The sequence below is a fragment of the Ursus americanus genome, chromosome 2 (genome assembly GCF_024610735.1).
Source record: "Ursus americanus isolate L20-20 chromosome 2, mUrsAme1.1.p, whole genome shotgun sequence".
Taxonomy (NCBI): Eukaryota; Metazoa; Chordata; class Mammalia; order Carnivora; family Ursidae; genus Ursus; species Ursus americanus.
Genome location: NC_142128.1, coordinates 38260803 through 38276055, shown reverse-complemented (window position 1 = coordinate 38276055; position 15253 = coordinate 38260803). Strand labels below are relative to the sequence as shown.

Here is a 15253-nt window from a genome sequence, read left to right as displayed (position 1 = left end):
ACGGCGCCTGACGGGAGAGAATGGGGTGCTATTTACAAATGTACAGCGTGGGTCCCCGGGGCTCAGAGTAGGGCGAGCAGGGCAATGAGGACTGAGAGGAGCACAGGGGCCGCCAGGCAGGGCACAGAGTTCCCAACGGGCGGCTTCTGGCCCCGGGGCCCCCGCGTCTGGCCACCCGGCTCAGCCTGTTGGAACTCTAGTTCCGGGATGATCCGACGGATCCAGGCATGGTGGGAGGTAACGCGGATGTAGACACCTGGGCGGTTCCGGCGGGCACAGCCCTCGCCCCAGCTGATCACCCCAGCCTGCAGCCATGACTGGCCCACCAGGCATACGAGGGGTCCCCCTGAGTCGCCCTGTGGGAGAAGCAGGGGCACAGTCAGAGCCCACGGGCCCAAAAGCCAGCCTCTGCTGCACCCAGGTTCACGCACACACACGCGGCCTTCCCTCGTCCCTCTCCTCAGCTCCAGGAGCGTCCCTGCCCCGGACCCCCACCCCACCACCCGCTGGCTGGTCCTTTTCTGCCCTGGGGTGCCCATTTCCCTAGCACCCCCAGACTGCCTGGCCTGATTCACCTACGAGGGGCTCTTGGAGGTTCCTGGCCCCACGGCAGACCTTACTAAACTGGCTGACTGTGCTGGGTGGGGCCTGGGAGTCCACTTCCCAGCTGCTGAAATGCCAGGCTCTGGTGTGGACCACGGCCCGCCTACGGGGGCCTCCTGGGCCCAGCCAGGCTAACTCCCACCTCCACGGGGGCCAGGGGAGCAGGGCTTGGCCCCTACCTTGCAGGCGTCCTTCTTACCCTCGGCGAAGCCAGCGCACAGCATGTCGTCCTTGATGGCTTTGGGCTGGAAGCCAGACTCGGCATCTTTGCTATAGAGCAGGTTGCACCTGGGTGTGTCGATGATGGGCACGGCGAGCTTCTGCAGGACCCGCGGGTTGGGCAGGCGGTCTGGGGAGGGGGAAATAGCCTGCAGCTCAGTGCACAGTCTTCCCGAGGACCCCATGGCCCTGGCTTCTTGAGATCCACAGCTCTGTCCCCCCTCGTTTCTTGCTTGGGTTTAGGTTGGGCTCTCGCTGCCCCCCTTCTCCCCACTTGCCCCTTCTGAGCCCTGCTTTCCCGTACCCACCCCACGTTGGGGGAGAGATCCACGTGTACCAGTCAACAGAAGACTGTTGGTTCAGAGTGGTCCCCCCACAGACTGCCCTTCCCCAGACCTGGCCCCCACTCCCCACCCCCAGCTCTGCCCCATTACCTTCCTCACTGGGGCTGCCCCAGCCAGTGACCCAGCAGTTCATGCCCGTCTCAAAGACGACGGAGGGGTCAGGCACACACACGGGGAGGATGTAGTTGGTGAAGGTCACCGGTGCCTCCAGCTCCACCAGGGCCACGTCGGCACTGGAGGCCATGCCCTGGTACAGGGGGTTGCTCTCCACCCGCTTCACCCGGGCGAACACAGCATGTGGGCCTGGCCTCACCAGCTGCCGCGCCCCAAGCAGGACCTGGTACAGGGATGTCTGGGAGGTGCTGGTGGGGAAGAGCAGAGGGCTGGTGTGAGACAGAAGAGGGACTGGGAGGGGTCGGATGGAGCCTCGAAGCAGGGAGGGGCTGGGGTGATACCTCTGCTACCAGCCCCCCGCCCTCACCCCTGTGCCTGCACACGGTCTTCAGAACCGTCCTCTCCTGGGGCACGTACAGTACGGTTAGACTGAAGCAGCTTTAATTCCTGGCTTTAATGCCCAGACCCACCCTTGGCTGGCCAGGTGACCTTGGGTAGGTCACCCCGCAAGTTCTCTGTGACTCAGTTTCCTCCCTGTAACAGTCCCTACATGAAGGGGTTGAAAGTGGTGCCTACACGAATGGGTTGAAAGAGGTGCCGCGCACAGGCTGCAGCTGGGGGCCAGCCCATGAGCCTTGGGCAAGCAGCCTGCTCGCTCTGAGCCCACGTTTCTGAATTTAAGATGTGAGGTTGTCAGAGAATCCCTGTGCTGTGGTGAGGCAAGAGCTCAGATGAGGGTCTGGGGCCGGGCGGCTCCTAGTATGGTGGCATGGGGGACCTCAGCCCAAGGGCTCATCTGGAACCCGAGTCCCGGTCGGAAAGGGAGTGTCCTGGATTCGAGGTGTGGGAGGGGGGCAGGGAAGAGGGCCAGGATATGGGCTGAGCCTGCCAGCATGGCGGGGACATGGCCCCAGGCCTGGCACAGCCCCTCACTGTCTAGACGAGCAGCAGGGCGAGGGCCGGGCTGCGGCCGTGGCGCTGTCCGAGGTGCTGGAGCCCGGAGACACCCTTGCCGGGTGTGGAGGGAGCCTGGGGGCCGGCTGACTCACTTGGAGAAGCAATGCGCGGCGGTGAGAACCCATCGCTCTGTGATGAGGCTGCCCCCGCAGAAGTGGCTTCCGTTGCGCTGGATGCTGACCTGCCAGGGCCACTCGCCCTCCAAGGCGTCCTGGCCGCCCACCATCCGGTTCAGCATCCTTGGGCGCCCGCACACTAGGGGACAAGGCGGGGGTGGTGCTCACTAGGGGCACTTCTGATTCCCAAACCCACACTCCAGCTTCCATTTTCTGCCCAGTTCTGGGCCCTCTTTACCCTTGACCTGCACGGAGACCTTGGGCAGGTCAGGGGTGTGGGCGGCTGGCTGGTCACAGGCAGACACCTCACGGCTGTAGGAAAGCCCCCGTGCCCTTCACCTCTGAAACGGTGACCTCAGACCTACCTCTCTAGTCATGAGACACGGAGAGGGTTCACATAATTCTCAGAAAGGTCTTATCCCAGGGCCCAGCAAATAGAGGCTCCCGGAGGGGCAGTGGGCGCTGGGAGGGTCCCACACAGCATTGGTGACCCTGCAGGGTCTGTTACTGTTACAGCAGAATGGTCTTCAGATTGTCCTTAGCCTCTTTGCAGTCACTTTTCCCTGCCCACCTCCTCTTGCTGGGCTCCTGTGCCCACTGCACCGCGTGCCAGGCCTTCCTCGTCCTCTCCTGTCTTGGCTCTAATTCTGCAGAGCCACAGCTGTTCCTTACTTTGGGATTCCCTGTGCCCCAGCCCTTGATTCTGGGTCCCCCTCTGGGGGGTGTGTGTGAGCCTCTGGCCAGTCTTGCTGCTGTCAGACCAGCCCCTGCCCTTGTCCCCCCATCCAGTGGCCTTGGATGCTCACCACTTGATGCCGTGGCTCCTTGAGTCCCTGGAGGTGAGAAAAAAGGGGGTGATCAGCCAGCTTTGCCAAAGCCAAGGTCTGCTTCTCCCCTGCCTACTACTAGTCAGGGCAGCCCCTCCTCTGCTCCACTCCCAGCCTCCTGAGGACACCGAAGGACAGTCCATGGAGGGACCTGGCAGGAAAGGCCGGGGGCTTCCATGTCCCTGGAGGCCTAGAGCTTACCTGCAGGGGCTGACAAGCTCCCTGCCACACAGGAGCCAGTCAGGACCCCCATCATGGCTGGACTCTGCTGCTTCTCCTGTCCTCCGGGTCTCTCCCTCCACGCCCTCCACCCGTCCCTGTCTGGAAGCTTTGGTGCCGGGGGGGGGGGGTCTGCCTGCCCCCCTGGGACAGTTTGGAGATGGGGTCAAGCAAGAGGCCCCAGAGCGGCTCACACACACTGCTCCAGCAAGAGCCAGCCTCCGTAGGGTTCTTCCCGGAGTCTCCCTCAGGCCTCTGTGGTCCCCGGGGAGCAAACAGAAGCCAGCCGGTGGCATCGTGGGTCAGTCCCCCCGAGATTCCAGGCCCCCAAGGACTGAACACCCGTCACGCGTCTCAGTATGTTCTGTAGTTGGCACCCAAGACCCCCTGCTGGGCCACCCTCCCAGGGGAGGGGACAGGCAGAGGGGTCGGAGTAGTGCCCCTCTCCCCAAGACCCGTCACCCCCCACATCCCTGGACACAGGGAGGCACACGGGAACCTCCACCCCAGCCCAGTGTCAGCAACACTCCAGAAACACTTGCCGGTCTCCCAGCGCCCCCAGCATATCTGGTTCATTGGGGGCAAACCTGATCAGAACTGGGGTGGGGGGCTCAGGACAGCTTCTCCCCACCTCAGCCCCAACCCCTCCGGTGACCAGAGGGTGTGGTAAGTTCGCTAGCAGTCCCATGGAGGGGAGGGGCCGTGGGGTCTGAGCCACACATCTCCATGATGCTGGGGGTTTTTACAAGGACCCCCCCGTCCGAGGGGTGCGCTCCCCAGTGCTGAGGGTGGGGTTGGCGATGAAGCAATGACGGGGAGGAGCTGGACAGCGGGGGGCGGGGGGGCGCTGAGCAGGCACGGGCAGGACTGGCCGTCTTCCAAGTAGGGGTGCCAGGCAGAAGTGTGGGGGCAAGCATGTTGTCTGCCCAGGCCGGTGATGGGGACAGGAAGTCTGCCCTGGACATTCCAGTCCCTGGTTCGTGTTAACAGGTGCCCTTTTAAAATGCCAAAGTCCCCTGGGAGGTCTGTTCCCTGCAGCCCCACTCACCTAGTATAAAATGACTGCATTGGATGGAAGACGCCCAGCCAGCTGCTCTTCCTAAGCCCTGGCGTTCTGCTCGGTAGTCGGTGTTCACCCCAGTCCCCTTGGGAACTGACCTTCCTTCAGGTTCATTCCCTCCCCGTGCGGATTTCCCAGGGCCTTCCGCTTCCCCCACAGCCACCCGCCCTTCCCTTACATGCAGATGCCTCTGTAGTCCACACCCAGGATCAAGTACGCACTCCTGTGGCCTGGTGGACAACCCCCTTGAGTCTTCGCAGACTTCCTCAAATCAGCTTCATGCAACTCTCTGTTTCTCACACAGCCTGAGCCTTCTGACCTGTGAGTGCTTGCTAACAACGCCCCTCTGCCTAGAGGCCCTTAGCTCCTGGTCTCTACTAGTGTGAATCCTACGGGTCCTAATCCGGATCAAGGCCCAAGTGAAATGCCACTGCCTCCGGGCAGCCCTCCTTGCTTGTGCTGTCTGTCTAGGAAGCCTGGCTCCCACTCCTGAGCTCTGTCCACCTGCTGGGCCACACAGAGCTCTGCCCACCTTGCTGTGGGGGGAGTACCATAGTTTCATCTCACTTAGGGGCCCAGAACCTCAGTCCAAGCAGAGCCCCCTTCCAGGGAATGTATAGAAGGACAGAAGGAGGACAGCTATGGGGGCAGGGCTGACCAGGAAGGGCTACTGTGGAGCCTTGGGCTCTGCAGGGTGGGTGCCCTGTCAGGGGCTGGGTGAGCCACCCGGGGGGGGCCAGTGTGGGCCCAGGGTCCCCATGCTCCTGTAGCTGGTCAGGGCTCAGCTGGTGGGGATGGTAGAGACCCAGGTTTCTAGGAGGTGGGGAGTGAGGGTGGCATTGAAGGAGCCCACGACTCCTGTTCACAACTGTTTGTAAGCCAGATGCAGGCTGCTGTTTCATCTTTGGCAATGATTGCGATTACTCACCCCATTAGGAGCAATCACGGTATTACAGCCTTACTGGAGATGGGCTTCCTTCAAAAACGTCATTATCCCCATGCCAGGAAACCAGGAGGCAGAAGCCAGGCAGCAAGGGTTGGGGAGGCCCTGTGGAGCCTGGGGAGACTGGGCCTCCCCGCCGAAGTGCCGCCCTGGTGTCCTCTGACCCCTGGTAGGAAGCCTGAAGCCCCAGCAGAGTCGAAGCCGGGGTGACCTGGCCCAGCCCTGGGAGGTAACTTGAGGACAGGGAAGTGAGGTGGCACCGGGCTGGCCAGGCTAGCCCAGGAATGCGGGAGTGTTTCCCTGGCAGGGAGCAGCCCGCCCTCAGGGAAGGGGCCTGGCAGGTGGGGTCCCCCTGGCTGGCACCTGCTGACCCTGACCCAGGATTGGGAGAGGGGAGGAGATGCAGGCCTCGCTCCTCCCCACACATCCTCCCAGCCTGGTGGGAGCAGGAGCCCGCACCCCTAGCTCCCCACTCCCCGGTGAGCCCTTACCGGCCTCCTGGGGGCTCTGGCTCAGGTGGCAGCTCAGCCACCCCCCCCAGCCCAGCAGAAGGGGATCCAAGGCTTCGGAGCCCAGTGGCCCCGAGTTCAGATTCTGCACACATTCAACCCCATGTCTTTATCTGGGGGACGGGAAGAGACTGAGATGGAAGGAAGCAGAAACCCCAAACCCAGAGCTTGGCCCATGAACGCCAGAGACAAGCCGGGGGACAGGGCGAGGAGAGCCCCTCCCATGTTTCTGCTCAGGGTCCTCTTGGACCTGTGCCTCCAGCCCCATCCTGCCTCCTGCAGGTCACTGCCTCAGGAGTGAACCCTTGAGCCTTTCTCCCTGCTCAGCAGGCCGCCCACTGGGGCAGGAAAGGGAGGCTGGTGCTGCAGCCTCAGGTCTGGCTAGGGAGTGGGGGATTTTGCGAGCTCCAGGCAGGTCAGAGGGCGCCCCTCTGGGCAGGAGGGGGACGGACTTTCTGCAACATCCAGTACTCACCAAACCACAGCAGGAGCAGGGCCATGGCTGGCAGCCGCCTCATGATCTCAGGCCGGCTGGGGCACCGAGTCGGGGGCGGGGGGGGCAGTGGTGGCTGGAGGTCCGTGAGCACCAGCTCAAGATGCACGGCTCCATGAAGTGGGGTTTTATGCTGGAGGTGAGTGTCAGCTTGGCTATGCCACCCAACCTGTTGGCCCGGCCCGCCCAGCTCTTCTCAGCCGGAAGGAGGTGCCCCAGAACCCCAACTTCTCCGTGACCTGTCCCTGAACCCCGAGGGGGCAGACCCCTCACCCCAAAATACCTTAGGGTCTTGGAGTGGGGGTGTGCCTGCCTCATTTCGGTGCTTGTGGCCTGGGATTCCACCATAACTGACCAGACTCCCCCCCATCTGGCCGCAGGCCTCACGTAAGCTGACAGCAGTCTGCCCACCAGACCCTCCCTGTTTCATTCATTCATTCATTCGTGGGTTCATTCATTGATTTATTGAGCACCTACTTTGTTTCAGGGCATCAGTGATCAACACAGTTCAGGTCTGTGTCTTACACTGATGAGGAAGGGGACTCGGAAAAGTCCAGGTCACCCGTTCTTATGGAACGAAGAGCAGGGGCGCCATCGGGCCGTGGGGGGACTGTCCCTAGCTGACCCCAGCGCCCCTCACGGGCCCTTGCGCCAGGAGAACCTGCGTCCCAGGACCTGCCCCAGGGTGGCCCCGACCCCCGTCCCCTCCCCGGGGCTGCACCCTCCTCCCGCGCGCGGCGGGCGGGGGGCTTCCCGGCACCCGGGGGCAGGGGCGGGCGGGGCGGAAGCGGGTTCTGGGAAGGCCGGGCCGGGAAGGAGCGTCCACGGACGCCCCTGCCCTGGGCGCGGCCGGCCGGGCTCCGGGACGTGCGGCCGCGGCGGAAGAGGCTCCGGAGGAAGTTATTTGGGGCATGGGGCTGACGTCAGGGCCGGACTCGGGGCTGGGGCGGCCACCCCCCGCCCGGGCCGCGGGGTCCCGGCTCGGGACCAGGTGCGGTCGACGCCGCCAGGCCCCGGCCGGTGGGTGCCGGGCCGCAGACCAAGCCGTGCCTCAGTTTCCCCGCCTGCGCAGCGGATGCGTGCGCGGACTGGGAGCGCGTGGGGGCCCGGGTGGCCGGCTGCGGGGCGCGCTGGGTGTGCGCCGGCCCGCGGCCCCCGGCCCCCGGCCCGAGCGACGCTGCTGGGCGGAGCGGGCCTGCCCCCTGGTGGCCGCGGGCTGCAGCGCGGGGCGCGTGGGCTCGGGTCTCTCTCGGGGACCGCCCGCCCCGCCCCCAGGTTCCCGCTTCGGTCCCCCAGCGGCCCTGCGAGCGGCGTGGGGGTCATCACCCCGATTCGCTCGTCCGTTCTTTTCTTGCGCACGGCGATCTGAGCACGGGCGGTGCCCACCACCGCTGTCCCAGCTGCGGGGACCGTGGAGCTGAACCGCACAGACGCAGCTCCCAGCGTGGAGACGACAAGGCTACTTTAAAGGAAAAAATGTCTAATCACAGACTGTGGAAAGTGTTTCAAAACGACAACCAGTTTGACTAATAGGCTTTACTGAGAAAGGTCCAGCCTCCTTAATCAAGTAAATGCAAATCGGAGCCGCCGGGAGAGGCCAGTTGTCCTGTTGGGAGTTAGCAGGTGGCAGAGGAATGCCGTCCGTCGGGGCTGTGCGGAAATGGGCCGGCTGGTGGGCGCAGCTCTTCCGTGAGTCGGCTGGCCAGTCTGTGGCCTCAGCTTTTTAAAATAGTTATTCCCTTTGATTCACTGACCTCCCTGCTGGCGGGCTATTCCAAGAGGAAAATCCTAAGTACAGAAAAAGCAGTCAGGTGTTAGTGGGGCACGTTCTACTTACACTTGCAACAACAAACACACACCAAACAAAGTCCGGTTTGGCAACGAGTAGAATCCATAAGTACAAAAACGATTAAAACATTTTAAGTTTTGTAACAACAGCAGCATCCTCCAACATCCATAAGGAAAGGTGGCGGAATGTTCAGCAGTGACCCGCTGGGAACATGTCTGTCACCTTGTGGATTTCTTTCAAAAGCGGGTGACAGGAAGCCAGCCTAGATGCATGGAACACAAGGGATGTTCACAGAACCTTTGGTGGGTTTGTACCTCCCTTCTCACCCCCAGGATGCTCTGCCTGTCTCTGCAGTGCCCAGGATGACTCCACGAGCCGGGAACTTCATAAGAACTTCCTATAAGGAAAGCCAGCCGAGAGGACTAGAGCTCCTTTTCTGTCCCATTCAGATGAACCATCCCAGGAAAGACATTAAGTGGCCCAACTTGTCTCCTGACCGTGTGATTGTCCCAGGCTGGTCACAAAGCCACCGCGTGGCTACAGGACAGATTTTTTTAAATAAAGATTTTATTTATTTATTTGAGAGAGGGAAAGAGAGAGAGGGCATGCGCGCAAGCAGGGGGAGCAGGAGAGGGAGAAGAAGGCTCCCCACTGAGTAGAGAGCCTGATGTGGGGTTGATCCCAGGACCCTGAGATCATGACCTGAGCCGAAGGCAGAGGCTTAACCAGCTGAGCCCCCGGAGCACCCCCCAGGACAGAAAGGAGGAAGAGGGAAAGGTGCTGGTCAGTAAGAAGCAGTAACCACCACCTCTCAGTAAGCATGAGAGTAAAATAAAGACCTTTTCAGACATGGGATGTCTCAAAAAACTTAGCCCCCCATGCACTGTTCTTGGGAAGCCCCTGGAGAAAAGATGTTCTCTGACTACAGAAGGGGTGCACCAAGAAAATTAGGATATGTGGACTGTGGAACACAGAGCTCAAATGCAGAAGAGCAGTGAAGGGATCCTCTAGGATGCTGGTGAAGGGGGGTGCTGGAGTGACAGCTGCAGAGAGGGCAGGCAGTCCTCACTGGGACACAGGGACACAAGCAACAGGAATGATAACATCATCATCATCATGCCCTCTGCCACTACACGGTCTTCTCAGTCTGATGAACCTACCGAAGGATGTGCTCCACCAAAACAAGATGGAAACTGAGGCAGAGGAAGACGGGAGACCCAGGACAGGGAGTACAAGCCCGGAGAGAAGCAAACAGAATTCCAAGGATGACAGCTAAAGGAATGTCCCAGAGAAGAGGAAAATGGGCATCTCAAGGAGGAATGCAGTGGGCAAGGAGAAAAAGGAACTGATGTCGTCCCTAATGGGATTGACCTTGTGGGGAACCGGAAAGTGTGGGTAGATACGAAAGAAATGAACACCATCAACAAAAGCAGTCATTAACTTCAGGGAGTCAAGTTAAGAAAGGAAGCAAACGGGTGCCTGGGTGGCTCGGTTGGTTACGTGTCTGCCTTCGGCTCAGGTCATGATCCCGGGATCCTGGGATCGAGCCCTGCATCGGGCTCCTTGCTCAGCATGGATCCTGCTTCTCCCTGGTGGCAGAGCCTTCATGGGTGAGGTTGCTCTTAGAGTTCACCTTGCCCACCCACCCAAGACACACAGAGAGGAAGAGACAGGACAGCCGTCATCCATAACCACACATAGCAGTCGCTGGCCCATAGCAGTTCTGAAATCCAGCCGGGCACATGCTGCTGCTATCTCCCACTGGGATCAGGGAGGGGGCTTGTCTGGAGTCCCTGGAAGTGATTCTTCATGACTCTCCACACCACCCTCCGGGCTTTGGGCTCTGGTTTCTGAATCATCCGTCCTTTTCCATAGGAAATGGTCTGTGTTTGTAGTGCAGTAGTTTTCTCTGCCAACTTGTTTCTTACCTGCAGAAAGTTGGAATCTAAAGAACCCTTCCTTTCATTCAAGCTTGTGCAACATGCTGGCTTCTCCTGAGAAACAGTGGATGCCAGAAGACAGTGGAATGTCTTCATGTTGGAACCCCATGATGATGATGGTCATGGTGGTGGTGATACCTATCAACCCAGAATCCCATAAAACCCATGTCCAATGAAAATATGCTCTAAGAATGAGAGGAAAAACACAATTTCAAATAAATGAGAACTAAGAGAATCGATTGCCAGTAGGCCTTGCACTGCAGGAGAAGCCCAAGGAAGGTCTCAGGCTAAAGGTAAAAGGATCCCAGATGAAATCACAGATCTTCAGAAAGTAATAAGAAGCACAGGAAATGGAAAATATGTAGGTAAATATAAAATACTGGTTTTTCCTCCTCATTTCTTAAAATACAGGAGCACTTAAAGCAAAAACTGTGTTTTGGGGTCTGTAACATGTAGAGGTAATGCATATGACCACTATAAAGTACAAGGCGAGGAAAATAAACCTATATAATTACAAAGTTTGTACATTTTGTATGAATTGGTACACTAAGAACTTTATGTAGACTGTGAAAAGTTAATAATTTCCACCTTTTTGCATTTGTTATTGGGCCATCTCATGCATTTAACCCAAACTCCCGGGTAACCAATACCTGGGTTCATTAGGAGCCTAATGTGTTAAATTCTCAAAAGACACCCAACACTCTGGATCTCACTGGTTTGTACAAGAATTTCCACCTGACTAAAAATTACTTAAAAATTGTGTAGCTGGGGTCGCCTGCATGACTCAGTGAATAAGCATCTACCTTCAGCTCAGGTCATGATCCTGGAGTCCTGGGATCGAGTCCCTTGGACTCCACACTCATCAGGGGGTCTGCTTCTCCCTCTCCCTCTGCCCCTCCCCCTGCTTGAGCGTGCTCTCTCTCTCTCTCTCTCAAATAAACAAATAAAATCTTTTAAAAAATTGGTGTACCTGTAATTTGTCTCTGACTCTGACCCAAATAAGAGGTAAAACTAACCATTAGTTTTTAAAAGCCACTTGAGAAAGTTGACCAATCTGACCCTTGACCCTTACTCTCCTACTTAGACCCTGTTTGACTAAAACATCGAATACAAAATATGCTCCACCTGTTTCTCACAACAGTTGTGATTGTTCTCAGACCGTTCTGCCCTCCTGTACTTTCTGATACTCGGGTGCTTAGATATCACCACAAACCGTTGTCCTGAATGGGCATCCAACAAATCACACCATGTCGACAGAAGACCGAACCCTCGTGGGCAGATGGAGTCTTTTAAGAGCTTTTGGGATTTTCTCTTGCGGGGCGGGAGTTGGTGTTGAGAAATTCTAATGAGAGAAATGTTGCACACCTGGGTGAGCTGAACAGGTGCTGTCAGGTTAAGGGCAGATGTCATGTCACCTGTCACCTCTGTTTATCACACGATTCTCAAGATTTTCTCAGAATCCATTACAAGGGCAATTGTTTTCTCAGATCTTTCTAGAAGACCTACTCAGGGACAGAACAACCAGACCTACCACTCTGCTGATGAATTTACTTCGCAAAATGTGTTAAATAGATTCACTTTTTGCTAAACCATATAGTTCGTTCATCCTTTCTCTTTTTTCTCTCTTACAAATATTTATTTGTCTATTTATTCATCCAGCTTTATCGAAATGTAATTAACAAATAAAAATTGTATATATTTAAGGCATACGATGTGGTTTCATATGTGTGTACATTGTGACATGATTACCACAATCAAGCTAATTAACACATCCGTCACCTCCTGTAGTAACCTTTTGTGTGTGTGTTGTGAGAATGCTTGAGGTATAATCTCTTAGCACATTTTAAGCATACAATACACTATTATTAACTACAGTGACTGTGCTGTACGTTAGCTCCCTAGAACCTATTCATCTTATCACCAGAAGTTGGTACCCTTTGCCCAATGTCTCCCCATTTCCCCCACCCCACAGCCCCAGCAACCACCACTCTGTTCCTGTGAATGTGACCTTTTCAGATTTCACGTATCAAGGAGATCATAGTCTTTCTGTAGCCCTGACCTTTCTGTATATATTGTTTATATCCTAACAGATACACACAGATGTATCTTACTTCAATGTCACTTCAAATCAGTGGGGAATGAAATGATTATTCAGTAAACATCATTGAAAAAAGTTAAGTAATATCTCTGTACTTTTGATCATTCACAAAAATGTTTTTAAAACCCTAAACTATAGGGGTGCCTGGGTGGCTCAGTCATTAAGCGTCTGCCTTCGGCTCACGGCATGATCCCAGAGTCCTGGGATCGAGCCCCGCATCGGGCTCCCTGCTCCACTGGGAGCCTGCTTCTTCCTCTCCTGCTCCCCCTGCTTGTGTTCCCTCTCTCGCTGGCTGTCTCTCTCTCTGATATATAAATAAAATCTTAAAATAAAAAAAAAACCCAACCCTAAACTATAAACATATTGGAAGAAAATATAAAATGTGTTTACAACACTGGAATACAGAAACAGAATGCAAATGTCATAAAGATTAAAACATTATTTTTTATTTTTTAAGATTTTATATATTTATTTGAGAGAGAGCATGAGAGAGAGAGAGATCATGAGCAGGGGGAGGGGAAGAGGGAGAAGCTGACTCCCCACTGAGCAGGGAGCCCCAACGTGGGACCAGATCCCAGGACCCCGGAATCATGACCCAGAGCTGAAGGCAGACGCTTCACCAACCGAGCCACCCAGGTGCCCAGATTAAAACTTTTAAATGTAAATGCTACGCAAAGGCAGTTTTATTTTTTGAATTTGTCCTATGGAATGATTTTGAGTCGTACATTCAGCTAGTCAATAAATTTGGGTAAAATTTACAAAACAGAGTGTGTGAATGAGAGAGAGAGAGAGAGAGAGAGAGAGAGAATATGTGTGTTTGAAGAGAGTTTGGGGCATAAGAGCAGGGGGTACCAGGTATGGAGTCCGGCGCCTTCAGCCATACTACAAGCAGTATTCCTTTCTGGCGGGAGCACGGAAGGAAGGTGGGAGATACAGCGGAAAAGTCGAGTGTCACTGCAGACACGGAGCTCATGACTGGAGAATAAAGGAGAACACACCCGAACTCCACTCTGTCGGGACTGGCTCCTTGCCCCCCACACTGGAACATTCCCCCTCAGCCTCATCAGCCATCTCCTGGACCTCGCCCACCCTCGCCAGCCTCTGTTCCAGCCCAATCTCCTAGGCCCTCTACAAACAAGGGCCTTTGCCAGGGCAGTCTGTCAGCCTGGGAGCCCCACCCTCTTCCTTCTTTTATAACTTCCCTCTGCCTACAAGCCCCACTTGTCCGGGCTGGGTTACAGCTTCCTTGCCTCCTCCAGAAAGAATGAGTCACCCCTTGGCACTTAGATCTGCGTTTTTCAATGCACTTATCACACTCATATTAATTGTTTACTATCTTCTGCCCCACTAGATTGAACTCCTCGGGGCCATGCACTGGGGCTCACGGCTATCTCTGCAGCCCCATCTCTCCACAGGTCAAACACAGTGAGTACTGAACAAAGTCCTGAATGAGCAGGCTGGTCTCCTGGTGTCTGTTCATTCCTCTCCTCAGCTTGTCCTCCATACTGGCCTGATGCTCATCCGAAAGCGAAGTTTGGGTTATATCACCCCAATTAAAAATCCTTTCCTGGCTGAAACTCTTTTGAGTATTGGCATTCAAGGCCTTGCATGAGTGCAGTGAAGGCTGTTAGGACAATTAGAGAAAGGTCAGGTGAGAGTCACAGTCAGGGTCAGGGTTAGGCAAGCTGACCTTAAGTAAACTGACAGCCCAGGGTAGCACATAACTTCCTCCCTCCCTTCCTCAAACATGTACTGAGCACCGGTCAGGACCCGCACGAGGTCTTAATAAAGAGGAGGCTGATTCCGTCCCTACGCTGGTCCAAAAAAACCCTGGGCCTTATGTTCTTGAAAGTCTCCCCTGGCCGTTGTCTGACTCAAGTGGCGTGCTGGGGAATGCTTAACAACTGGCTCTGGGAGAATGGGGCGGAGATGTGGTGATTTGTAGAGTCCACCAATTTTTATTATGAAAATTGATAAAAAGGAAACCTCCTTTAGAACGCACTCAGGACGCCAGCAGGCGGCACTCGCAGCCCTGTCACTCACGAACAGCCGACCCAACAGGGAGAGCCAGATCCAGCACGTGGCTGCCACTTTACTAGTCCAGCTGGAAGGTTTCCTCCTGCCCCGGCAACAGCCCAGCCAATGAGAGACCGTCACGGCGCAGCCAATGAGAAGCCCCCATACTTACAGCTCCCGGTTTGCTCCAATGGACTTTCAGTTGACAACAGCCCTCCCACCTTCCCCCTCCCGGGTGTTCCGGGACCCGCCCATCCGCTAAGCTGGCTGTGGGGACGTTTTTCTCCTGGCAGCTGCCAAGCGACCACCACGGTCACTGAGTGTGGGGCTGCAAGTAAATGTCCCCAAGCACACAGTGCGGACATAATACACACAAAAAAGTCTCTGAAACATAGGTCAGAGTAAAAAGTAGCACAATAGTTAGGAAGAGAGGTTTTTATTGGCTTTGTTTTTAATATAACTTATTTAGTTGCAGGTCTACAGAATTGTTTTTAGTACTGGCTTTTAAAGACCATGAACATTTGACAGCCAGCTGCAAAATTCCGGAAGTTTGCGCGGGGGCCGTAGGGACTCCGCACAAGCCGGTGCCGGCACGCCCCGGGCGGCGCTCCCCGTCTGGTGGTTCGTATTCTACTTCTCGAGCGGGAGCAGGTAAGAGCTTGGGGGGGAGGGGGGCGGGGTGCTGGCCCGGCCGGAGCACTCGGCTCGCCGGCGGGCACAGGCCTCAGCCCCGGGTCCCGCCGGGGCCCAGCCGAGCCTCGCATCCCGGCCGGGCCTGCGCCGGCCCCACGCGCACTCTCAGCCCGCCGCTCCCGGCGTGGCGGCCCCGCGCACTCCCCTCACCCGGCAGCCTCTGCGGCCGGAACTCGGCCGGCCGCCTTCCCGGCTCCCCCCTCGCGGTGCCCGCACTTCCGCCGGCTGGTGAGCGGGTGCGAGTGCGCGTCATTCGGCTGTAGGAGAGTCTATTAGTCACCGCGGAGTCGCCTTGTGTTTTCCCGGGTCCTGA

The 15253-nt window shown here is 56.7% G+C and overlaps 1 protein-coding gene across 1 annotated transcript; it reads right to left on the bottom strand.

The window, feature by feature from the left end:
• LOC123783336 (serine protease 27) lies at positions 1-15193 on the bottom strand. The gene is made up of 8 exons (XM_045784018.2): positions 15091-15193; positions 7327-7804; positions 3160-3186; positions 2592-2665; positions 2330-2492; positions 1257-1528; positions 783-952; positions 1-356 (listed from the first exon to the last, which is right to left on the bottom strand). Exons 1-8 carry the CDS (start codon positions 15191-15193, stop codon positions 63-65), a joined length of 1581 nt encoding a protein of 526 aa, XP_045639974.1. The 3' UTR covers positions 1-62.
• Between the last annotated feature and the right edge of the window lie 60 nt (positions 15194-15253).